The 27081-nt window shown below is 40.5% G+C and overlaps 1 protein-coding gene across 2 annotated transcripts in view; it reads left to right on the plus strand.

Annotated features, from left to right (window-relative positions):
- The window catches only part of myo1d (myosin 1D), a 593379-nt gene that overhangs the window by 173697 nt on the left and 392601 nt on the right, over positions 1-27081 (plus strand). For both annotated transcript variants that reach the window (XM_041173666.1, XM_041173667.1), the window contains 2 exons: positions 22251-22321; positions 25214-25288. In XM_041173666.1, coding sequence (XP_041029600.1) covers positions 22251-22321; positions 25214-25288 — 146 coding nt within the window. The remainder of the gene's footprint in view (positions 1-22250; positions 22322-25213; positions 25289-27081) is intronic.

Consider the following 27081-nt stretch of genomic DNA (forward strand, 5'->3'; position numbering starts at 1 on the left):
TGGTGCATTTGGTATAGGCTTTCAAAAGACATTTATTAGCAAACTTGAAATTCGTGGAATTAAAGGGGCAGTGCATACAAAATTGGCTAAGAGGCAGAATGCAGAGGGTAGTGGTGAGCAAATAGGAAAGTGTAGAGTCCAGCGAGGGTCAATATTAGGATCACTGCTCCTGTTGATATATATTAGCGACATGGACAGGATATAATTTCAAAATTTGAAGATGACACAAAACTTGATGGTGTAATTAATAGTGTGGAGAATAGCAGCAGACCTCAGGAGGACGTAGACGGATGGTAAAATGGCCAGGTGAAATTTATCGCAGAGAAGTGTGAAAGTGATGTGTTGTGGGAGGATGAATGAGGACTAGCAATATCAACTGGTGCAATTTCAAAGAGGGTGCAAGAAGACCAAAACCTAGGAGCTGACATACACAAATCTTTAAAGATGGCAGGGCAAGTTGCTAAGGATGTTTAAAAAGAAAAACAAGCAAGCAAGTTAGGCTAAACCCTGGTAAACCTTTGGGAGATTTACTGGAATGATACCAGGGACGAAGGATTCAGTTACTTGGAGAGGCTGGAGAAGCTGGCATTGATCTACCTACAGCAGAGAAGCTTAAGGGAAGATTTTACATTTTTTATATTTAAAGTGCTGTACTAATGGAGTTGTTGTTAGTGATTCGCTTTTCATACTTGGTCTGACTAGTCACTTTCTGCCTGCTTCTGCTTGATTAAGTATTGTGATATTCAGCCCGTCCTCAACTGTGCATTTGTACTGTTTGTTAATTGTATCAATTGAGGTTAAGTACATACAGATGGGGAGCATTGATTGGAAAGTTACTTGAGCACGTATAAAGAGACACTTACTAACGCAGGAGTTGAGTGGAGTGAGCAGATAGTTAGTTACCTATAATGCTTCACTTTGAATAAATCTATTCTAAGTAAAGACTGGTTCTGGTTTCTTCCTTCACCAACTGGCTGTCAGGAATTTAATGCTGTTTATAGCTGCTATGCTGTAAAGACGATCGTAATGTTGGTGCGTCAAACTTTATTAAACTAGGCTCAAAAAATCTTCAGAGCAAATGTGATCTTTCCAAAGTTGATGATGTGTGCAATAGCTCCAGAGAAAGACTGAAATTTAATCTGTGTCTTGGTTATTTAATAAACCACATTGTGATATCTTTACATCTGCTATATTTGTAGCAAAAATCATTTTATTTTTTATGGTTAAGATCAGAGAGTTGTTTTAAATGGTATCATGGTGGTCACCTATCCCTAAAGTTCTCTTCCACTTTACATTTAAGGCAAAAGTTATAAAGTGAAGATTGAGAGCCCAGTTCAGGTGTTAAGCAGTCTATTGCCTCTCCAATTACAGGACTTGAGAGTGGAACACCTTCTGACATTGAAGGATTTGTCAGTGTGATAATTCCAGCCGCTTTCTTTAGTGTCAGTGTACACCACGTGCTTAATACATTAGATGTGATAACCTCTATTCTCGCACCTCTCTCCAGTATTCGTAACAAAAAAATAAGGAGGGCTTAATCCAACAGGGAAATTATATTTGACAAATTTATTGGAATTTTTTGAGGATAGAAAATGGGGAACCAGCAGGTGTAGTAGATTTAAATTTTTATAAGTATTCAATAAAGGTGCTACACCATAAAAGTTAACAGACAAGATAAGAGTTTATGGAGTTGGGGGTAATCTATTAGTGGCAGAGAGTAGAGATAAGTGGGACATTTTCAAGGCTGTAACTAGTGATGAGGCCTCAGATATTTACAATATATATTGATAACTCAGACAAAGGGACCGAGAATAACACATCCAATTTTGCTGACGATACAATGCTAAGTGGAAATGTAAACTGTGAGGAGGATTCAAAGAGGCTGCAAAGAGATATAGACAGATTAAATAAATAGGTAGCAAGGTGGCAGATGGAGTATAATGTGGGAAATGTAAGATTATTCACTTTGGTCGTTAGAATAGAAAAGCAGAATTTTTAAATTGTGTGAAACCTGTAAATGTTGATGTTCGTTGAGACTTGGGTGTATTTATACAAGGAAATCAACATTAGCATGCAGAAAGCAATTAGGAAGGCAAGTAGCTTGTTGGCCTTTATTACTATTAGGGTGTTGGAGTGAAGAATAAGGAAGTCTTGCCACAATTGTATAAGGCTTTGGTGAGACCATGCCTGGAGTTGTGTGTGCAGCTTTGGTCTCCATATTTAAGAAAGGATATACCTACATGGGAGGTGGTACAGAAAAGGTTCACTAGATGTGGTTCCTGGGATGAGAGAGTTGTCTTGTAATGAGAGGCTGAGGAAATTGGGCCTATAGAGTCCTGCAGAGTCTAGAAGAAGAATAAGTGTCCTTGTGTTATCTCATTGAAACAAGCATGATTCTGTAGGGGCTTGGCAGTATAGACACTGAGAAGCTTTTTTCCCCCAGTTGGAGAATCTGGAATGTGGAGGCACAGTCTCAGGATAAGGGATAAATCATGAGATAAGAAATTTCTCATTGATAATGAATCTTTGGAATTGTCCACCCCAGAGGGGTGTGGATGCTCCACTGTTGTGTATATTCAAGACTGAAATAGACAGATTTTGTGCTGTTTCAGGGAATCGAGGGATATGGGGTGAGGTCAAAAAAGTGGAGTTAAGGCAGAAGGTCATTGAATGGTAGAGCAGGCTTGATGGGCTGTATGGCCTTTTCCTGCTCCTATTACTTAAGTTCTCAACAGTGTCATACATCAGGGGCCCAGTAAACTCTCACCTTCCTTTCTCTGTAAAGATGCACGATGTATCGAATCACAAATCCATCTGTGCACATGGACAGGCACTTTAAACCCATATATTGTACTGCTTGGGAAGATCATGTTTTATTTTACTCATATAGTTTATTCACCAGCGGGCATTTGTGAAACCTTGCAACAATGCTTTCAAATTATTTTCCAATATGACCTTATTTTAATACTTGAAAATTAATGCAACATCAGACACCAGGAAAAATAAAACTAAACTAATGCAGCACAGTAATATTCAGCATATAATTGCTAAAGTTTGTGCATAATAGTTCAACATAAAATGCATCATACAAATATGAAAACTCATGAGTTCAAGGATGCCATGATTGTTCATTTGTACAAAGGGAAAGGACAAAAATCTGTATATGACAACCTCAGAGGAATCTTGCTGCTTGTGATAGCTGGTAAGACGCTAGCAAAACCTCTACCCAACAGGCTGGTAAGCCACATAGCAGAATGTGTACTGCCAGAAAGTCAAAGTGGGGGTTCAGGAAAGGCAGAGGCACTTGTGACATGATCTTCCCCTTCGACAAGTACAAGAGAAATGCTGTGAAGAACAGATGGGACTGTACTGTGGATTCGTTGACCTGACAAAGACCTTTGACACAGTAACTAGAGAGGCCTTGTGGTAAGTCTTAGCCAAACATGGAAGTCCTGATAAAGCTGTAAATCTGATACAGCAGATTCATGATGGTGTGATGGGCAGAGTCACTGACTGTGATGAATACGTTGATGCCTTTGATGTAACCAGTGGTGTGAAGGAGGGGTATGTCATGGCCTCTGTGCTCTTTAGTATATTCTTTGCTGTCACCCTTTATGGGAATTTTAATGGAAATATTGATGGAATACGCATCTAATTCAGAACAGATGACAATCTCATGAACCTGAGATGACTGAATGCTCAACTAAGGTATCAGAGATGGTGATATGGGAATTGCTGTTTGTCGATGAATATGCCCTCATGTCACACTGTGAGCATAGCCTTCAAAGGATCATGGATTGTTTTTAAAAGCGGTGTGACTATGGGCTAACCATCAGCTTAAAGAAGACATAATACTCCACCAACCACCACTCAACTGACTATACCCCACCTACCGTAACTATCAATAACACAAGCCTGAAGGCCGTAGATAACTTCACCTATCTTGGAAGCACAATCTCCAGAAATGCCTGTGTTGACAGCACGGTGGCAAATGGAATTGCCAGAGAAGCTCAGCCTTTGCTCGTTGGCCACATTATGGAAAGCCATGCAGGTCTGCAATCAGGCTCCACAGCCATGTTAGGACATGCAACAGTTGGCTCTATGTAAGCAAGAACTGGCCATCTTTAATAATAAAGAGAAACTGAAAATGACAAAATAACAAAAAGAACATTAACTCAGAGAGAGAAGCACATTTTGCTAGAATATCATCATTTTTCAAAAAATTGATAGCATTCAATAATACCGCAAATTTAAATATATTTAGATCAGGTCAAGATGAACTAAATCCTTATGAAATGAAACTGTGCTATCGCTGGTTTGTGATGGCTCATCTGTGTATTGGCAATTGAATGTATTTGTATCGTAATATATGAATGCCATAGATAGTAGAAGAGCTAGAAAGGTTAACTAGTTGCCTAATAGATTTTTAAAATCTGCAGTTGTGTATGACTTTTAGTGTTCCCCAACGTCAATGTTTAATAAGTGTTTCAATCTAGGAAACAGCATCCTGTGGTGAATGTTAAAAGCTGCTTTGATTAAACTCTTAGGGAGAGATGCCAAAGGAGCTTCTGAATTTATCAGAAAGCCTATTAAAATCTTAATTAACCCACTGATAGAACAACTTGTGTTTACATCGCACTTTAAGTGTCCCAAGGTGCTTCACAGGAGCAATATAAAGCAAAATTTGACACTGAACCATATAAGGAAATATTAGGGAAAATGGCCAAAATTTTGGTCAAAGAGGTAGGTTTTAAGGAGTGACCTAATTAAGGAGAAAAGAGAGGCGGAATGGTTTATGAATGAAATTCCAAAGCTTCAGGCCCAGGCATTTGAAGGCATGGCTACCAACGGTGGAATAATTAAAAGCAGGGATGCTCAAAAGGCCAGAATTAGGTGAGAGTTGTATGACTGGAGGAGATTACAGAGAAAGGAAGGGACGAGGCCATGGGTGGATTTGGAAACAATGATGAGAATTTTAAAGTCGAAGCATTGCTTTACTGGGAGCCAGTAAAGGCCAGCAAGCACAAAAATGGTGGTTGAATGGGACTTAGTGTGTGTTAGGACCTGGGCAGCAGAGTTTTGGACGACCTCAGGTTTATGGAGACCAAAGCTTGGAAGGCTCCTAAGGAGTGCATTGGACATGTCAAGTCTTCAGCAGCAGGTGATCTGAGGCAGGGGAGTTGTCAGACAGTGTTACAGAGGTGGAGATAGATGGTCTTAGTGATGGCACAAATATATGATCAAAAGCTCAGGGAGAGTTTGAAACAGAATTTGTAGCAGGGACAAAAAATGGCTCTAGTCTTCCCAATGTTTAACAGAACTGGAATGTCTGTAGATTGCATTAGTTTCTGGTTAAATGCACTTTCCACTGGTACCGAAAATAATAATCTTCCAAAACAGGATGATCTTGGAGTTGTATGACCAGATTTTCCAATTGGTTCAGTAGGAATCACCCTTTAGATAGCTCAATAGATTAATCTCCTTGGGAGGATGTACGGGACTTTTAGTTAACTAAAAGTTTCTCACATTGTTCAAAGCCTTATTTGGCTTCCTCAGCACAGTAAGAGAAAGTAAATATTTGGATTGAGTGTCTGTTCATTTATATTTCCCTCACAGAGGCTTTGTTTGCATTCCAAAGTTAAAACTTGTTTTCAACAAAAAAATAATTATGATGGGGATGATGTAGCCTCCCCTCCTTGTCTAGCTCTTCGGCATCAGAAATTAGAAGCTCTGGGATACTGGTGTCAACCAATTATCATTGACCTTTTTGAACTATCAACAAAATAGGTGGAGACAATTGGCTAGTTTTCTAATTCAAATGGTGCTGCTTTTTTGTAAATTCAAGTAAAGTTATGTAAGAGAAACTCTTTGGTACCTCATTTTTCTCTCTCTCTGACCCCAGTACTCCCCTTTCTTTCTTTCTCTCTCCTCCCCCAGCTTCACTCCCCACCCCACCCAACCTCAGCCTCTCACATTCTAATGTATAACACTAAATAAAGGCCACAACCAGGTTTGTCATCAGAACATAATGATTTTCTTCCTGTATCACAGAGTCAGTTTGAAAAATAGCACTGAATTTTACCTTGGTGTAGCTTCAGAATATTTTTGATATTTTTCACAAAGCAACCACTAAATTAAAGGCAACAAAATTACTTGGTTCGACAGCATCTGCGGAGAGGGATACAGTTGACGTTTCGAGTCCGTATGACCCTTCATCAGAGCTAAGACATATAGAAATGAGATGAAGTATAAGCTGGTGGCAGGGGATGGGACAGGAGAGCTTGATGGGGGTGGGGGGGGCAGTGGAGGGGTGTTGACGGTGGTGATATTATCTAAAGGATGTGCTAATGTGGACATTAAGTGAGGACAGTGAAGCTCAACGCAAACTGGAGGAACAGCACCTCATCTTCCGACTAGGCACTTTAAAGTCTTCTGGACTTAATATTGAGTTCAACAATTTCAGGTCCATCCCCCACCCCCTTTCTGATTCTCCTTTTTCCAATAATTTATAATTTTTTTACAACTATATTTTTTCTTTTCCCTTCTAGTTTTAAATTTATTTCGATCTATTGTTTCACTTCCACCTTTCAGCCCATTTTGATCCTTTCCCCCTGCCCCACCCCCACTAAGGCCATCTGCCACTAGCTTGTCCTGCTTGCTTCCCTTAATGTCCCCATTAGCACATCTTTTAGATAATATCACCACCGTCAGCGCCCCATTGTCCTTTTGTCTATGACATCTTTGGCAGTCTCTTCTTGACCTCCACCTATCACTGGCCCCCTATCGAGCTCTCCTGTCCCACCCCCTTCCAACAGCTTATATTTCATCTTATTTCCATATGTCTCAGTTCTGATGAAGGGTCATACGGACTTGAAACTTCAACTGTAGCCCTCTCCTCAGATGCTGTCTGACCTGCTGAGTTTTTCCAGATATTTTTGTTTTTGTTTTTGTTCTAGATTTCCAGCATCCGCAGTATTTTGCTTTTAAAATTACTTGGTTTATTTGCCTGGCCCTAAGGCATCCTAGGAAATTATATGCACTGCACATACTCAGAGGCCTCACTGCTTTGGGCAAAAGTATTGACTTTCAAGTGACTTTAGTATGAAGTTTTGGCCTTCAAGCATAAATTTTAATAAAGCATTATAGATTTTCCATAGGAATTTATTATAGAAAAGGTTGACGCATGAGTGAGGTAAAAATTTGACAACGGGAAGTGAAATGGCATGGAGAGGAAATGCAAGCAGCTGAGAGATTTTTAATATAGATATATAAATGATTTCTCTGTGATCAGTTCAAGACCCAGCAACTAATATGAAATTACCACTTACAATTAATAAAAGCTTAGGAAGGTTAGTTAGAAAGTCTTAAACCTCTAAAGATGAGCAGTGAATTAAAAACTCCATATGAATGCATCACAATGACTAAAGAGCCAGCAACCACTCCCACTCTTACTGTGCAGTGTTCTTAATGATTTATATTCATTGAACTGACTTGAAGAATCATCTGATTGCCTTATGTTCAGTATTCATCATTAAAACATTCAGACTATTACTCAGAAGGTGGAAATGGTTGATGTCATTTGCAGTTACTTGCTATTGAAGGTATAGTGGTATTGTAATGACAAATGGAATCACTCAGGAGTTTGCACATTGTGAGTCAGTGCCTGCCAAACTGTGGTTAGCAAATTGCGTAAAAGAAATATTGTTCAGGAAGTAGAAGATTATCTGAAATGATGATTCCTGTTTATTAAAAACTGAAATAATTTTCATTACCTATAGAGGGCTGTCAAAGCCCATTTCATACCTCTGCTCAATGTACTTAAAGATAACAAAGCAGTTCTTGAACAGCATTGTGCTCATTTTAAACATCAGATATTTCAAATACCTATCATGTCTTGCCTAGTTTTGTACAATGCACAGTATTTATGTTACCAAATTGTACATTAAGTTACTGAAAATTGGATTTTGTGAAGGCTGGGCTGGGCCTATACTATGATACTGACATATCGCCTAGCTTCGCACTCAGTTTAAGCTTTGAGCCAAATAGTAGCGGCTTTTTAAATCATGCTCTCACATTCTCACCAATCCCATTCAATAGAACAATTCTGGTATCAAGTAAGACACATTTGGGATTGAGATTTCATTGGGTAACAGGCTAGTGTAAAACTCTTCTGTGCATTTTTAACATTCATTTATTCCCTTTTTTTGAAGCAGGTTAAATAACTTCATTGGAATAGACCAGGAATTTTACACAAGTATATTAATTAGTAAGCTAGAAGTAGCTTAAGTGGAATTCAGTGATGATTCCATTCAAGCAATTGTTACCTTGCTGCAAGAATTCTTCAGGGTAGTGTCCTAGATCTAATCATCTTCAACTTTTTCATCAATGACCTTCCCTCCATCATAAGATAAGAATTGGGGACTTTTGCTGATGACTACACAATGTTCAGCACCATTCGTGACAGCTCATACTGAAACATTGTGTCCACATGCAGCAAGCCCCGGACAACATTCAGCCTTGGGCTGATTAAGTGGCAAGTAACATTAGTGGCACACAAGTGTCAGGCATTTAAAACAAGAGAGAATCTTACCATCTCCCCTTAACATTCAGTGATATCACCATTGCTGAATCCCCCACTGTCAACATTTTGGGAGTTACCGTTGACCAGAAACTGAACTGGACCAGCCATATAGCTACAATAGCAGATCGGAGGCAAGGAATCCAGTGGTGAGTAACTCACCTCCTGACTCTCCAAAGCCTGTCCACCATCTACAAGGCACAAGTCAGGAGTGTGATGGAATACTCTTCACATGCCTCCCCACCCCTGCCACCAAAAGGTAGTGCCCACTTGGCAAATCAGTGGAGTGCCAGCATGTGGGTACAACTCAAACCTCATCACTTCACAATCAAAGCTCCAATGAATTGTGCCACTGAATAACAACACTCTGAAAAAGTTGAAGATGGCTAGGTCTAGGACATTCCCCTGAGGAATTCTTGCAGCAATGCTCTGGGGCTGAGATGACTGATCTGCAACAGCCACAACCATCTTCTGGTATACTAGATAATACTCCAAACATTAGAAAGTTTCCCCCCTGTTTCCAATTGACTTCAGTTTTGCTCGGGCTCCTTGATGCCACACTCTGTCAAATGCTGCCTTGATGTCAAGGGCAGTCATTCTCACTTCACCTTTTGAGTTCAGCCCTTTTGTCCACACTTGGGCCAAGACTGTAGTGAGGTCAGAAGCCAAGTGGTCCTGACAGAACCCAAACTGATCATCAGTGATCAGGTTATAGCTGTGACGATGGAGGGGATCCTCAATGTGATGATGGGAGTGTCTCTATAAGTACTGTGCAGTGCAGTAGATGGTCATCACAAGAGGTTTCCTTGCCCATGTTTGACCTGCTGCCATGAGATTTCATGGGTCCCGGAGTCAGTGTTGAGGACTCCCAGGGCAACTCACTCACAACTCTATACCACTGTGCCACCATCTCTGGTGGGACAGGGAACACCCAGGGAAGGTGATGGGTGGTGTCTGAGACATTGTCTGTAAGGTGTGATCCTGTGAGTATGACTATGTCAGGCTGTTGCTTGACTAGTCTGTGGGACAGCTCTCCCAATTCTGGCACAAGTTCCCAGATGTTAGTAAGGAGGACTTTGCGGGGTCTGCAGGTTGATTCCTGGGATGAAGGAGTTGACTTATCAAGAACAGCTAAACAGGTTAGGCCTTTATTTATTAGAGTTTAGAAGAATGAGGGGTGATCTCATTGAAATATACAAGATTCTGAGGGGGCTTGACAGGGTAGATATTCAGAAGGTGTTTCCACTAGTGGGGGAATCTTGAACTAGTGGACATAGTTACAGAATAAGGGGACACTCATTTAAAACTAAGATGCAAAGGAATTTCTACTCTGAGGGTAGTGAATGTCTGGAATTCTCTGCCTCCAAGACAGTTGTGGAGGCTAGATCACTGAAAGCATTTAAAGAGGAAGCAAATAGATTTTTCGAAATATTCAGGAGTTGAGGGCTATGAGGAGCTGGCACGAAAGTGGAGTTGAGGCCTGGGGCAGATCTTATTGAATAGTGGGGTGGACTTGAGGGGCTGAAAGACCTACTCCTGCTCCTATTTCTTATGTTCAGATTTACAGAGCTGGGTGTGCCATTATTGTTTCAGGTGCTTAGATTGATACTGGGTGGTCTGTCCAGTTTCATTCATTGCTTGTATGGTTGTTGAATTAGCATGTTATCAGACATGACTTACGTTACCTGTTCTAACACCTCCCCTTTGAGGAAATGACTGGTTCCCATTTCACTCCTCCCTAAGGGCACGAGATGAATAAGGAGTTCAAAATATCAGAAATGATGAAAACAAATCCACATCTTACCCACTTGGCACAGAGTAGCATTTAAAACAAAATGGGAAAAAAAATGCTGTTAATTAAAACCCAGCAATCTGATAATGACAGGTTGACCTTTTATTCCATTCTTTCTACTGAGATTGGCAGAAATCTAACTTGGCAAAGGCTTTCACAGTGATCTGCAGTTTGTTCCTGCGATATCCACTCAGGGATTATTTGGCCTACTTATTGCTGAATAGATTTTTTTAAGGTGAAAGAGGCAGATTGCTGTTGCACAGTGAGTGGGAGCTGGGGAGAAGTGGCGCAAGGCTTTTATTTTCTTATAGGCCTATGGAGATTTGAACATATGTGTAAGTGCTCAGAGTTTCGTTTATGTAACCTCTGCAGCGGGATTGGATGGGTGGTGTTTGTAATTTTAAAAATTTTTCTTGAATAAGGTTTTGTCCATCTTTCTCTGTACAAGGAAGAGGGCAGCTGCCTCCCCTGGGCTTCTGCTGTTGCTGCCTTAACTTGTCCCACCGTTATCCAGTTCTTGCTCCCTGACAAATGCGGCTTCAACCAGCGATAGAGGAAAATTTCTACACCAATGCTTACAAATGATAGATGGGTTCACCTGTTAAATTTTGCAGTAATAGGAAAGAGGTGACATCACACTCACCTTGAGAAGGATAGCAGCAGCCGGTCGTGTCCTTGTTATCTTGTGGCCAATAGGTGACGCATAAATGCTTACCTCCAGCATTTTTTATATTGTACGATCAAGCGATGTTGAATATCGTGTTGAAGCTTTGAAGAAAACTTAATCAGTAGCACAGTATCTTAGAGTCTGTACTTGCTGTAGGGCAAAGGCTTCTGCCTTCCACATCTTGAGTCAGTCCCTGTACTTGCTCCGTCATGAGCATTAAACAATGAGCAGGAGCAGAATGGAGATTTCACCTTGGGCCACTGCAGTGAATCAACTTGAAGCTGATTAAGAATTGGTGTTGCCAGAATCTTTGGATGGGAGCGCGCTGATCGTGGCTTTGGTCAAGAATAATGGGAGACCCAAAAGGGGAGGCGATATATGAACAGGTTCACATTATTAAAGCAAGAGAAAAATGGTTTGTGAATAAAATCTTCGTGGAAACCATGACCCATAAAACCAATTCTATTTTGAATAACTTTAGATATATTTTTAACATTTTTTTTGCCTCCAGTGTTTATTTTATTTGCTGCTAGTGGAATATTAAAATAATAGATTAGCTCTTCTCATGAATTTTGGAATAAAGGCATTTGTTTGGCACCAGTATTGAGTTATACAGATCCAATTGCTGTTGGGTGCAGTTAGCTGATAAAAGGAGGGGCATCAGTTGTGGCATTGTAATTATCAGTTATAGGTTGTAACAGTGCTCTTGGACTGTGGCATGTGTGCGAGAGGAAAATCAGTAGCGATTCCTAATGCCAATTCAGTGATCTCTACTGGAGTTGGCACACATGTGGAAGTCCAGCGACATGAAACTGGGCTTGGTCATGATGCCCTCCTGCAGGCAAATAATCTTAAGAATTACTGTATCGATAAGCAATCACTTGGGCAAGGTAACTGTGACCCCATGGAACTGCATCCCAATAACCAGCCTCACCTTCAGACAAAAGTGGAAGAGTAGGTTTATAAACGAATGGCATTAATTATTCCAAACAAAAATCTGTGAATTAAGAGTGTTCTTGTATAAGCTGGATTGCTGGTTATACTGTCTGTGTCACAGGTTAGACCACATTATAAAGTTGGTAAGAAATCGATTATTCAACTGCGGTGAATCTTGTAATTCTGATGTGATGTGGACATCAATATTTAATTTCAGGTAAAGGGGACAAACATAAAAACTTTTCTTGAAAGTAGTATTCTTCCGTTTTTGGCTCTGCTTCCAAAATCTTCATAAAACTCTTATCTAATTGTGCCGTCCCTGCTGTGTTTTTCCGATTTTTCTCTCCTACTCAACATCTGCCTTTCACAAAGCACTGAGACATGATCTTCACACAAGGAGCCACATAGATAGGTGCATTTTCGTCTGTAATTGGCTTTGGCTAAATTTATCTAACTTGGTAAGTTGTTTGTAAATTTATATTTTAAAATTATTGGTGCTACAAAGTTGACCTTGCTCAAACTACTCTATGCAAGGGAGTTTTATTCTTATAAGGATTTTTAATATTCAGCTTTCCATTAATAAACCATCTAATATCTCTGCAGAGCAATCACCTTGAATTTAAACCTAATCCAGGACATACTTGTGATAGTTTCTGGGACAAGGGGAATCCAAGGATGATAAGCAGACAGAGAGTGAGTGAAGCATCTGCTGCATTGGGAAAAAAGTGCCTTCCAATACCTGCAGTTTTTTCAATATTGTAGTAATTATTTTTGCATCTTTGTTCTGCCTCCTATATTAATGACTTCTAATACCAAAGGAACAGGATTAGGCCATTCAACCCAGGAGCCTGCTGTTAATAATGGTTGATCAGTACTTCAACTCTGTTTACCCCACTTAGCACCATATCCCTTGAAAAAACCAAAAACTAATCAATGTCAGTTTGAAAGCTCCAATTGTCCCAGCAGCCATAGCCTTTTGTGTAAGAGCGTGCCAGATTTTACCACACTTTATCCGAAAAAGTGCTTTCTAATTCTGTTTCTAACTAGTCTAGCTCAAATTTTAAGATCAAGTCTTCTTGATTTGAGAACAACCACAACTTATTTCATTAAAGGCACTATGGAAATATAAAATATCCCAAGGCACTTCACAGCAGCTGTCAGGAAGATATAATAACCTTTATAACGTTATTGAATTTATTGTAAAATAGTGGTATCTCTGTCTATGTGTGTGTGTGAGAGAGAGACTTAATTGGATTAAAGGCAGCTGGTCTGGAGGCTTTGATGTAAACATGGTAATCATGGGGGAAGTTTAGAATGTAAGCTGTAAAAGGACGTTTGCATTTTTAAATAAACTAGACTAGATTGTTTTCAAAAGAGGGCGTGAAATGTGTCACCTAGCCAGGTGAAGATTATTAAAAATGTTTAATTTCCCCAAAGATTCCTGGTTAAACAGTGCTATGAGGGGTTTTTGGTATCAGAAAGATGAAGTCCAAAGACATAGTGAAACAATGGGAATTTGCATTCAAAGGGGAAAATATGTATAAAGGAGCGAAAGTTGTATGTAAGGGAAGTCTTTTTAAGATCTTACAAGTGTGAAAAGCCTTTAGCATTTATGCCTCAAGCTGCTGTCTACAAACAGCTGAAGCTAAGAAAACTCACTTTGAATTCGACTGATTCAGGGTATTGTATCTCACTTTGCCTGGGTCTTTTAAAACCCGTGTGTCTCACTGTTGCCTTAATGAAAGTGTAACTGGGAGTTAGATTGATTAGGAGTTTTAGAAGTTATCATAGCAGTAATTTGTAGATCCATGTATGTGCTTAAAATCATTTTTCTTATTAATAAATGTTTAATTTAGTTTTGTAAAAACCAATAAGACTTAGTGGCCTTATTACTACTGAATTCAAGACACGCATCCCAAAATTTATACAAATTGTAAAACAAGTTGTGGCAGTTGTTTCAAGTTTCTCTTTGGGATTTGAGCAGCTCAGCATTTACCATCGGCTGTGCCATAACAAAGCATTGTAAAGCAAAACAAGACACTGAGGCACATAAGATGATATTATGGCAGATGGCCAAAGTTTGGACAAAGAGTTAGGTTTTAAGGAACGTCGTAAAGGAAGGAAGAAAAGTAGGGAATTGGAGATGTTTAGGGAGGGAATTCGAAAGCTTAGGGCCTAGCCATCTGAATACTCGGCCACCAGTGATGGGGTAATTAAACTAAAAGCAAAATACTGTGGATGCTGGAAATCTTAAATAAAAACAATGTGCTGGAAAAACTCAGCAGGTCTGGCAGCATCTGTGGAGAGGAAAACAAAGTTAACGTTTCAAGTCCAATATGACTTCTTCGGAAGTGGAGTAACTAAAATTGGGAATGCTCAAGAGGCTAGAATTGGATGGGTGCAGATATCTTGGAGGATTGTGCGGCTGGAGGAGATTACTGAGATAGGGAGTGGGGGGGAAGCCAAAGAATGATTTGAAAACCGAGGATGAGAATTATAAAATTTAATCCATTCACCTATCACTGTGAGCCAGTGTACAGTGATAAATGAATGGGTCTTCGTATGAGTAAGGACATGGGGACCAGTTTTGGATGACCTTAAGTTTACAGAGGGTAGAACAGAGGAGACAAGCAATGAGTGCATTGGAATAATCAAGTCCATAGGTAACAAAAGACGAATCAGAGCTTCAGCAGCAGATGAGCTGAGGCAGGGGTTAAACCTGGCGATATTGTAGAGCTGGTAATAGGTGGCCTTAGTAATGCCATGGATACATGTTTGGAAGCTCATCTTGGGGTCAATATGGCACCAAGGTTGTGAACAATCCGGCATAGTTTCTGATAGTTGCCAGGGAGTGGGATGGAGCCAGTGGCTGGGGAATAGAGTTTGGACCAAAGACAATGTCCTCAGTCTTCCCAATATTTAATTGAAGAAAGTTTTTGATCATCCAGAACTGAGTGTCAGATAAGGGGCTGGCAGGATTTTACAGTCCCGCTGAAGTCAATGGAGTTTTGAATGGCTCACTGCATTTTATGGCCCCACCCCCACCACAATGGGGCCATAACATTCTACCTAAGCAGCCTGATAATTTAGCAGCAGTGGAGGAGTTGGGAGGCGGTGATGAGATAGAGCTGGGTGGCGTTAGCATACATCTGAAAACTAACGTTGAGCTTTCAGAATGTTGCTGGAGGGCAGCATTTAGATGAGAAATAGGAGGAGGCCAAGGATAGATCCTAGAAAGACACCAGAGGTAATTGTATAGGAGTGGGAAGAGCAGCCATGACAAATGATACTCTGAATACAATTAAGTAGATAAGGATGGGACCAGGCAAGTACAACCCTACCCAGCTGTCAGGTTTTGGAGGAAGATGGTGTGGTCAGCCTTGTCCAAGGCTGCAGGCAGGTTGAGAAGGATGAGGATGGATAGCTTACCTGTGTCGCAGGTATGTAGGATGCCATTTGTGACTTTGAGAGCCATTTTGGTGCTGTGGCAGGGGCTGTTTGGAAGGATTCAAACATGTAGCAATTCTATAGAACCCTTTCAACATTTTAAACAACTTGATCCAATTGCACCTCAATTTCCAATATTCAGGAATATAATCCAAGTTTATGTAGGTCTGACCTCATAATTTAATCCCATGAATCCTAGTACTATTCTGGAAAATTTGCGCTCCACCCCCTCCAAGGAAACAAACACGTAAAGAAACTTTTATGAACCCTCTTCCCTCGAAGTAAGGAATTGTGCTACGTGAAGGAGGATAACAGGTTATGGTCCTTGGTCTTTGATCTCAGCTGACCTTAAACAGAGTGACAGTCAGAGAAACTGCAATGCATCATTAGGGTTCCCATTCCTGATCGTTGCTGAAAAATATGCATGTGGGCACTAGGTGAGGATAGGACCATGTTCAGCTTTGATTCGTCCACCTTCTCTAGCCAATTACTTTGTTGACATGCTGTACTGGGGTGCAGTTCAGAAAAGCTGGCAATATGGCCAATCCTGCAGACTAAAGATTAATTTCCTGGGCCCTGTTGTGAGAGAACCTAGAGAAAAATCATAGGAGCATTAAAAGAAATGTTTTTTTTTTTCATTTGCTTTGGATATTTTATTACTTTTGCTAACATTCATTTTTGGAATGTGGGTGTCGCTGGCAAGGTCCAATTTAATCCTCATCTCTAATTTGGTGTCCAATGATTGGAATGTGGTGGTTGAAGATCATGGAGATCCTATAATGAAACCTCCAGGAAACTGGCAACCTCAACTGATGCACCTAGAGCATCATTATCAACAACCTTCCTTTCTTTCCCTCTCAGCTTTCGCCCTGTTACTTCGGGTTGCCACACTGCTAGTTCATCAACCTTCATTATCAACCATCATTTTTTGTTTAGATTTGTGGGTGTTTTACAGTTGGATGCCCTTCTTGATGATACATCCTTACCGATAACAACTTTAAGGCTTCAATGGAGAGATCTGAATGAATTAGAAATTGTGTAGAGTAGTGTTTCCGGCATCTGAAGATCAATTTCCTGAAGCGATACAAAGGAGAAGAGGGTGGAGTATCATAGAAGAATCATAAAATAGTTACAAGAACAGAGAGAGGCTCTTCAGCCCATTGAGTCCATGCTGGCTCCCCCACCCTTTCCCTGTAGCCCCGCAATTTTTTTCAACTTCAGGCGCTTATCCTTTTTGAAAGCCACAATTGAATCTGCATCCAATACATTCTCGGGCAGTGCATCCCAGATTGTCACCACTTCTTCAGGTGCCATGTATTACAACGTTGATGATCATGGGTCTCCAACTTTTACATTCCTTGATAGCAGCCAACATCTTGGTGGTGTTCTCAAATCTTATACCTGTTCTGTTTCTTAAACTGACAGTATATTTCTTCCTTTGCCTACCTCTTGCTCTGCTGCCCTCTGTTTTACTAGTCACTACCAGATGTTCTAATTGCGTGCTCAAGGAATTGTCATTGTCTCCTAGTGATCATCTGCAAAAGTTCTTCTTGTATGCCTTCTTTCCCCAAAACTTTCTCATCAAATGTCCAACTAATCTTCATCATATGTCTCAGAAACCACATCTCTTTTGCATTTAATTATTCTTCCATTGCCTTGCTTATATCCCGACTTTCACATCCACAGAGAAATGTTGACCAGATGAAGCATTTAAGTAATCTCATTCTGCTTTCTAATTTTAAAGAGATCTAATGTTTTTGTGAAGCTTTGTTTTGTAAGTGTTAAGCACTTCCTGATGTCTTGATCACTTTTCCCATCAGATGTTACTAGGCTCCCCAGATAAGAAAATTATTCTACTTGTTTTGTTCCTTTTGATTTTTGAAATGTTTGAAATGTTACATAACTAAGAGGGGAAAGATTTAAGACTGCTTCAGAATTTACACCTGAACCAAACAGCAGTAGTCAGAATAGAATATAGGAGCAGGAGTAGGTCATTCGGTCCTTCGAGCCTGCTCCGCCATTCAATATGATCATGAATAATCCTCACTCTCAACGTCATACTCATGCTCTGCCTATACCCCTTGCTGCCCTTAGAGTCCAGAAATGTATGTATTTCCTTCTTAAATATATTCAGTGACGACCTCCACAGCCTTCTGTGGTAGAGATTCCACAAGTTCACCACTCTCGATTGTGTGAAGAAGTTTCTCCTCATCTCGGTCTTAAGTAGCCTACCCCATATCCTGAGACAGTGACCCTAACCCCCCAGCCAGAGGGATATTCATCCCTGCATCCAGTCTGTCCAGCCCTGTCAGATTTTATACCTTTCAATGAGATCCCCTCTCATTCTTCTAAACTCCAGTGAATACAGGACTAAGTTGAACCAACTCTTCTCACCTGACAATCCTGCCATCCCAGAAATCAGTCTGGTGAACCTTCACTGCACTCCCTTTATGGCAAGTATATCCTTTCTTAAGTAAGGAGACCAAAACTGCACACAGTACTCCAGGTGTGGTCTCACCGAGGCTCTGTGCAGCTGCAATAAGATAATTACTCCTGTATTCAAACCCTCTTGCAATGAAGGCCAATATACCATTTGCCTTCTTAACTGCTTGCTGCACCAGCATGCTTTCAGTGATTGGTATACAAGGGCACCCAGGTCCCTTTGTACATCAACATTTCACAATCTACCACCATTTAAATAATACTCTGCCATTCTGTTTTCCTACCAAAGTGGATAACTTCACACTTATCCACGTTATACTGCATCTGCCATGTACTTGCCCACTCACTCAATTTGTCTAAATCATCTTGAAGCCTCGTAACATCCTCCTCTTCACTCACATTCCCACCAAGTTTCATGTTGTCAGGCAATGAATACAGTGAATGTATAGCTGTAAAAAGAGAAGTACGACATATTTTGTCTCCAGAACTTTTCAAACTTTACAGTGAAATGATTAAAAAACATCTATTGGAATTACTATAAATTTTAGTGGTGGACAATCTATAAATAATCTGAGCTATGCGGATGACAGAGTAATTATGACACATACAGAGGAAAATCTACAAAGACTCCTAGACACAATTGTAACAAACATTAAGAAGTATGAATTATTAAACTGTAGCAAAGGTGGTAATATCAAAGAAAGTTATTACACCTTGATGCAAAATAGCAGTGGAATCAAAAGGAATAAAACAACTAGAATCATTTTCTTGTCTGTGTAGCCTAGTAACATCAGATTGTAGCCACTAGCTGTGTATGTATATATAGAAGTTTTCCCTCATGTTGCCTTTGGTTCTTTTGCCAAAGTAAAGTAAACGCCAACTGGAGTTTAACCACTATATCTGTGGGAAAAAAACTTGTGCATCTTGTATGCTTCTTAACTTCGAGTTATATCACTTGGAGGTCATGTTGGAGTTGTATAGAACCTTAGTGAGGCCACAGCTGGAGTACTGTGTGCAGTTCTGGTCGCCACATTATAGGAAGGATGTGATTGCATTGGAGGGGGTGCAGAGGAGATTCACCAGGATGTTGCCTGGGATGAAACATTTAAACCAAGAAGAGAGGTTGGATAGACTTGGGTTGTTTTCTTTGGAGCAGAGAAGACTGAGCAGCGACCTGATTGAGGTGTGTAAGATTATGAGGGGCATGGACAGGGTGGATAGGGAGTAGCTGTTCCCCTTAGTTGAAGGGTCAGTCACAAGGGGGCATAAGTTCAAGGTGAGGGGCAGGAGGTTTAGGGGGGGATGTGAGGAAAAACATTTTTACCCAGAGGGTGGTGACAGTCTGGAATGCACTGTCTGGGAGGGTGGTGGAGGTGGGTTGCCTCACATTCTTTAAAAAGTACCTGGATGAGCACTTGGCACATAATAATATTCAAGGATATGGGCCAAGTGCTGGTAAATGGGATTAGGTAGGTAGGTCAGGTGTTTCTCACGTGTCGGTGCAGACTCGAGGGCCGAAGGGCCTCTTCTGCACTGTGATTTTGATTGATCATTATTGAGCACAATTTCTGAAATAATTTCCAAAATGTGTTATACTGGTCAAGTTCGCAACTACCTTGTGCTGCTAAAGGCCTCTCCTGTGTGTTTTGTATTTAAGCTGAGAACAAAACATGCTATAGAATTGGAAATATCCAACTTTTCGGTTCACTATTCTAATTTGTTCAAACACTGAGTAAGCCAATAAAAGATTTACTAGCATAGCTCTCTATATAGTGCATGGTATCTATCAGCCTAATTCTTCATATTTTACACAATCCTGCTTATGATCTGCTCTAATTCAGAGGGTATTGAATTTAGATCTATAATCCTGAGAGAGAATCAATAGTTAAATAGTCATTATTCAGCTGAGCATTTCAAATGGATTGGAAACTCGATTGAGCCATTCAGTCTGTGGGTTAAGTACCTTTGCAGAGAGTCTACATTTTAATCTTTGAGCTCCAACATTAGAAGCCACGTGCTGTTTGAGAAGCTTAAAATTCATATTAGCAAAGGAGTTTCAGCTTTGGGCTCAATCATGATACAAGCGCAAATTTCACTCAGTTATGCTACTTTTGAAAAGGTTTGTTATCTCATGCTTCCAATTAAATTTATTTGCATATCACTGAATGTAAAACCTCCAATGAACCAACACAATAGGGCAATAAGACCCAAGTAATTTTTTAAAAATTGCATTAAAAATATTCCTGGGTGACAGCTTTATTAATACCAGTGAAAATGGATTTATCACAAAAATAAGCATTTTTAAACTCAGAATACCTGGTCCACAACCTGTGAATAACCCAATTTTAAATAACTCAAAATGACTTTAAAAAACTATACCGAACAATTTACTAGTTTCATTGGTGTCCAATAGTGAGTTTCTTAGTCAAGTGGAAACAAAAGTTTCCAAGCGTTTCAAGTTGCCCATTAAATGTTCATTCACCTAAAAAGAAACTTAATTTTAAAAGCTTCTTTGAAGACTCACAGATGGGCACAATTAACAGAAACTTGCAAGGGTGATTGAATCAATCTGGGCAACATGGCCTGTTTTTGGGTGGGGTCAGCTTCTAGCAGGTTTTTTTGAAATAGCACAAAAGCTTGCAAAAAACTTGATTTGTATTGAGCGTAACTTGTGCTTGTGTGTGTTTGATCATTTGTGCTGTTTTGGCCAATTTCAGCGCAAGTTATGCACTGAAACAGCATAACCTAGCAGAAACTGCTACCTTTTTGTTTAATTATTGCTAGGGCGAGATATTAGATAGTGAATGCAACTAAAATTAAACCAATCCTTCTTATCTTGCTTTCTTGTCTTGTCCTCCAAAAATGTCATTGATGTCGAGCATCATCACATCATCATAATCAGGATATTATCTGCATCTAATCCTGTATATAAATACAAATTGATCTGAATAGAAATACTTATTTCTGCATTGAATAATTTCCATTACATATCTGTTGGAGGATTTTTAAACAGTGGGAAACCAAATTACCTCCAGGGCAGCACCACGATAACATTCTAATCATTGACCGTGAGGATGTCTCAATATTGAAAGTGGGCAGTATATTCCCTGCACCGAATCATTTTGAATGGGAATGCTCATGCTGGATTGAAAACATCAGTGTAACTCAATATGCTTGAGAATCACTCCAACCCCCTCGCCCCAGGGAAATGGGTCTTGTACATTGAGGCACGTTCCTGTTGTGCATTCCCTATAGGAAAAGTTATACTTCCGATTTTCCTGTGGATGGAAAATGGTGTTGATCTTCCCTATTGTTGATGAAACTGTAGTAGTACTTTTGTGACTCCAACTCACTTTAACAGGGTGGGCTGAATGCAGTACTTGAAATGAAAACAGAAGCAATTTCCTTGTTTGTTGTGCTAAGCATGTGGCTAGCTATAAATTTGAATTCATTTTAAGAGAAGAGCTAAACATTTATTTATAATATAATGGAATGTTTGAAATACTGAGGAACTTGGTAAACACTGGCAATAAAATATATTATAGTTGAACAAAGCCCATAAAAGGGGTTCGTTTTCCTTTAGAATATCTTCTTCAAAGGTATTGTAAAAGCATTTTTGGGTTTTCAACAGCTAGGATTTTAACACCTGTTATTAGCAGTCTCTTTTGAGAGTGCTTTCTCTCTTTTGAGAAATTTCCGCCACTAAAAACCATATGGGAGATCCTCTAGTATTTTTGTTGATTTGTTTTAAATACTGATATTTTGAAGTTGACCAATCAGGTGGAATTTGACCAAGTTCCTTCCAGAAATACAAGTAACAATAACCATACAACATTGACCCATTTGAAGTTATGATCAGACAAAATTTTATGGGATCCCATCCAGAAATGGAATTAGTAAGCTTGTACAACAATACCAAAATAAATATTTGTATAAATGGAGACTTCGTCATGTTTACATGACCCCAGATGCACATCCAGTCTTATCTGGGGAGATACTAAAACCTTAGCAATCTCCTAACCAGTTCACAATAGATCATTGAAATATATCACTTTCAACTTAGCAACAAAGCATCCCTTTGGTCTGTTGATCAGAAGCTACTGCCTGAGCAATTAATAACAAATGACCTGAGAAAATCTACTCATTTGCAATATTTTCTCTTACTGCAATGAATGAATTGTAAAATGAGGATTATTTTGTAAAAATCAGGTGACCATATGCTCTGACACATCACTTAAAATAAATGGTGAAATTTGCTAGTATAAGTAGCTATTTGTGTAATTGTTGAGTATTCCAGCACCACATTTTGTGCAGTGGCTAGCAAGCTATTGTGAAGAAAGCCAAATGATCTACATTATGTGTAATTTTATCTTGGTTTTTTTTTTCAGCTTTGTGCAACCGATAAGACCCTGGATTTTGATCGAGATTTTCGGATTAAGCACTATGCTGGCCATGTTGTGTAAGTTTGACAGTGCTGGTGTTGAAATTATCCTTCTTATGATCACCCAACCATTGTTCCCCTTTTCGCTTCCTCTCATAGCTCAGATAAAATGTCAGCTCCAGGTGTCCTTGGCATCAACATTCCAAGAATACCAACAGACTGGGCCATAGCAAGCATGATGTTCATAGTTTTCAGCTAAGTAAGTTTTTGAGCACCAACTAACTGCCCGAAATTACATACTGTCTCCTACAAATATTTTCTTCATTAAATTATCCCCTTCCCTTCAAGACCTTAACTCTTTCTCGGTACAGTTTCATAGGCGGCAAAAGCACTGCAATACAATATTGATGACTGATACTTTAGCCAATAAGATAGAGAGATGCTCTTCAGCTCTTAAACAGCTCAGCTTTTTAACCAGCCCTTCAGCTAAACATATCTGACTTTCGCCATTTTTTCTGCTGGTGAAGATATCTAGGCTATCATTTGCTATGTAATATTGTCAGGACCTCGCCTACATAATTGTGGAGGGCTTTTTAAAAAATCTTCAGGATGAAGAAAGCACTGGTGAGGCCAGCGTTTATTCCCCATGTCTAATTGCTCTTGAGAAAGCGGTGGTGAGCTGCCTTCTTAACCACTGCAGACCATGTAGCAAACATACTCCCACAATGCTGTTGGGTATGGAATTCCTAGATTTTGACCCAGCGGTGGCAAAGGAATGGGAATATATGTCCAAAGCAAAATGGCGTGTGATTTAGAGAGGAATTGGAGTTAGTAATTTTCTCAGTCACCTGTTGCCCATGTGTTTCTGGATGATGGTGCTCCCAAAGAAGGTTTGGCAATTGGCTGAAGGGCATACTACAGAGTACAAATTGCAGCCATAGGTGCAGGGAGTGGATGTTTAAGCTGGTGCATGGAGATGACGTGGGTTGCTTTGGGCTGGGCTTCTTGACTGTTATTGCAGCTGCATTGATCCAGGCAAGTGGAAAATATGCCTTCATGCTTCTGTGCGCTATGTGTTTCAACCCACTATTATAAGCCACAGTCTGGGACTATGTACATTTTAGCTTGGGGAGTGGTGAGGATTTGACAGACTTTTTTTCTGCCACCTAATTGGCCTTGGGTTTCTGTCTGTATTTTTTGCCTCTTGCAGGGGATTCCATGGCTGGTGCCCATGCCATAAGCCACCCTCTGCCCATGGGCCTGTGTGATCCTCTATTTTAAAATTCTCACCTTTATGTTCAAATTCCTCCATGCTCTCACCTTTAACCATCTCCAATCTCCTTCAACACTCTGGGAACCCCATGTTCCTCTAACTCTGCCATCTTGTCCATCCCACCCCATCCAACCACACTGCCCCACCACTTCCTTCGCACCATCATAGGCGGCAGTAAAATAATTTGCATTTCTATAGCACTTTTTACAACCTCAGGATGTCCCAAAGCACTTTACGGCCAGTGAGGTACTTTTGAAGCATAGTCACTGTTGTATTGCAGCAAACTCCACAGCCAATTTTTACACAGCAAGATGCCACAAACAGCAATGCGATGATGATCAGATAACCTGTTGTTCCGATATTATTGAAGAATAAATATTGGTCATGACACCAGAGGTATATCCCATGCTGCTCTTCAAAATACTGCCATGGGCTTTCTTACACCCAACTGAGATTGCAGTTGGGGCATTGGCTTAGCAAAGGATGGCACCCTCCAATAGTGCAGCATTGCCTTGATACTGCATTTGAGATTTTTGTGATCAAGGCTCTTGAGTGGGACTTGAAACCACTCAGAGGAGAGAGTTCTTATCACCTTATGAGCTGAGCCATGGCTGACACTAGTCAGCGTGCAGCCAGAACCTAGGCTCTGGAACTCACTTCCTAAACCACTCTGCCTCCCTACCTGCCTCTCCTTTAAGGTGCTTCTTCAAACTTATGGGAAAAATTTTCCTGCCGTTGGGGGGTTGTCTGGAGGTGGGCGGGGGTGGGCGTGAACCTGATTGGCGCTGCCATTTTACATGGACAGGCCTACTAAGGTCCGCCCATCATGACGCTCGCCCGGAAGCCCTGAACACTCCCTGTGCAGGCGGGTGTGGGGGGGGGGGGGGGGGGGGGGGGGGGGGGTGGAGGGGGGTGGGGGGGGGGTTGGTGTGTGTGCAGCGGGGGGGTGATGGGATGGGATTCCCTGAGTCTGGGCCTGTGCTCTGTCACGCATGTGACATTTAAAACCTGAAATAAAGCATTTAAAATGTTTTACAACATGTCCCCTCATGTGACACTGGGGCATGACAGAAAATGATTTAAAAGATTTTTATTGAATTTTAAAACCCTTCATGAAACCTCATCCTGGCCGTGGATGAGGTTCCATGAAAATTGGGAAGGCCGCCTGGGCTCTTTGCCTGCCCCCCCCCGCCAACCTTAAGGTTGGACAGGCAGCTCAGTTAATTGCTTTAATTAGTTTTTAACAGTCGTTAATAGGCCTTTGACAGTTCAGCGGGCGCGCAACCGACTTGGCTGCGCGCCCGCCGAACTGGAAATCTAAATGACACGCGGTGATGTCAGGACGCCCGCCCTACATCACCGCACATCATTTCACACGTCAGTGAGTAGGCCCCAGCCCCGCTCACCGACCGGAGAATTCAGCCCTATGGCTTTGACTAAACTTTCGACTAGCAGTCCAAATGCCTTGGTTGTATGTCAGTTTGTGTCTGAGGGTGCTCCTGTGAAGCACCTTGAGATGTTTTGCTATGATAAAGGCACATATAAATTCAAGTTGCTGTTGCTGATGGGTAGGGGCTAAAATCATGATACTTCAGGCATCACGACTAAGAAGCAGGGTTGATGAACCAAATGGTCTTTTCCTGCCCAACACTTTTGCATGTTTGTTAAAAAAAACTTTTTTTTCTGTTTCCATGAAGTTATTCCGTTATTGGCTTCATTGACAAAAACAAGGACACCCTGTTCCAGGACTTCAAACGGCTAATGTATAACAGGTAGGACAGTGGAAATAATTTTATTGATCTTTAAAACGGGCTTTCTTCATAAAGTTGTCTAATCATGAGAATTGGTGCGAAGCTGATTTATTGTCACTTGCTTGACCGTTTTTAATATACGTTTCACACTTGAATTGCTGTAGCTAAAGATTGCATTGCAGCATGTATTGAGCCCAAAGCTTTGCATGAATCAGTGTGCTTTAATTCTTTACCTATGATTGAAGGCTTCAAACTGCCTCATTGGTAACATGCAGTAGAGAATATTCTGAGCAACTGAGGAATGTTCTAAACCCAAACTAATTCCAGTTTATCCACAGAAATATAAATGTTCACAGCTGAATGGATAGTTCCACCTGGAGTAAAATATAGTGAGGATATCTACCTATTAATCTGTTGTGCTTTTTTTCATTAAACTATATTCCTTTGCACCTATAGGTAATTTCATCTTGTGTCTCTGGAGCAGGATTACTTTATATCACCTGCAGGAATTGATTGATCCCCTCTCTGTAGAGTTACCGTCAATTGAGAATAATTTATTTTTGTACAATTAACAAAGATTTTTTTCTGCTGAAACAGTAGATGCATCTACCTGGGGAAATCTTTCTGAGGTTGATTTCTCTTATTTTCACCATCACTACTCTTATCCTGGCGTTTTACTGGTCAGTAGGGAAATGAGGCTCCAGTCCATGATTGTCCCAATTTTTCTTCAAATTGCTGCATATATATTATGTTGAAATTAGATTTGCCTCCTGCTATTTTACAGCATGGTCGCAATAAGGGATCTACCTCCCAGCAGCCACTTTAAATGTGGATATTCAAATTTAGCAGAAAATCTAACTTTATAATTATACAGTATTCTGGAGCTGGTGAGCCATGTTGTGGCACAGCTTGCTGGCACTCTTGGGTCCTGTCTCAATATTATAGGATTCAGGCTTGTGCACCTGGTTCTCAAGTGGTGAATTCAAGGTGGATGCTACGCCATGAGCAGGGTGCCTGAAGCAAAAGCATTTCCCCAGAGCAAATGTGGAAAAATAAGAAAAGTTGTACCTGGCCCACAGGTCAGCTGAAGCTAGAAACTGGTCACTTTCTTGTACCTGTAGCTGGTACGTGTACCCATCACAAACAGATCAACATAAAGCAAAGTAAGACAGTGATAATTACCATGAAATACTCATTTGGCAGTACAGAACTTGTGTATTGCTGAGAGAGAAAAATGCTGTCAAAGCTTTTTGTTTTGCACTCATCAGGACAGAATCGTGAGATAAACTAACAGTGAAGGGAGCAACAATTTTACTGCCTGAGAGGAGAGTGCTGGTTGGTTGGCAAGAGGACTCTGATTGGTAGAGTTGTTGCTATGGAGAACCTTGTGTAGCTGTCCTGTTGAGTGCAAGATGAAAAACTTTGATAGCATGTCTCTTTTCTCAGCAATACTCAGATTATCATGAAGATAATCTACTCATATTATGCTGAGGATTTTATCTGTTTATTTCCAACCATGTCTCCTAAATTCCAAGCAAGTAGAATTTATTGGCAGGATCGCTGAGTAGTCTAAGGTTCCAGACTAAACAAGTGCTATTGCTTGCCTTACCAGAGGATGGTGATTTCTTGGCTGAAGGGATAGGGACAGGCAATATGTACCTGATGGCATTATTCTAAGAACTGTGCAGGGATAGAGGGACCTGGGTATTCATGTGCATGGACCTTTGAAGGTGGCAGGGCCTATTGAGAAAGTAGTTAGCGATGCATATGGTATCTTGTGCTTCATAAATAGAAGTATTATATACCAAAGCAGA

This window comes from Carcharodon carcharias, chromosome 23, assembly GCF_017639515.1.
Source record: "Carcharodon carcharias isolate sCarCar2 chromosome 23, sCarCar2.pri, whole genome shotgun sequence".
In the NCBI taxonomy this organism is placed as follows: domain Eukaryota; kingdom Metazoa; phylum Chordata; class Chondrichthyes; order Lamniformes; family Lamnidae; genus Carcharodon; species Carcharodon carcharias.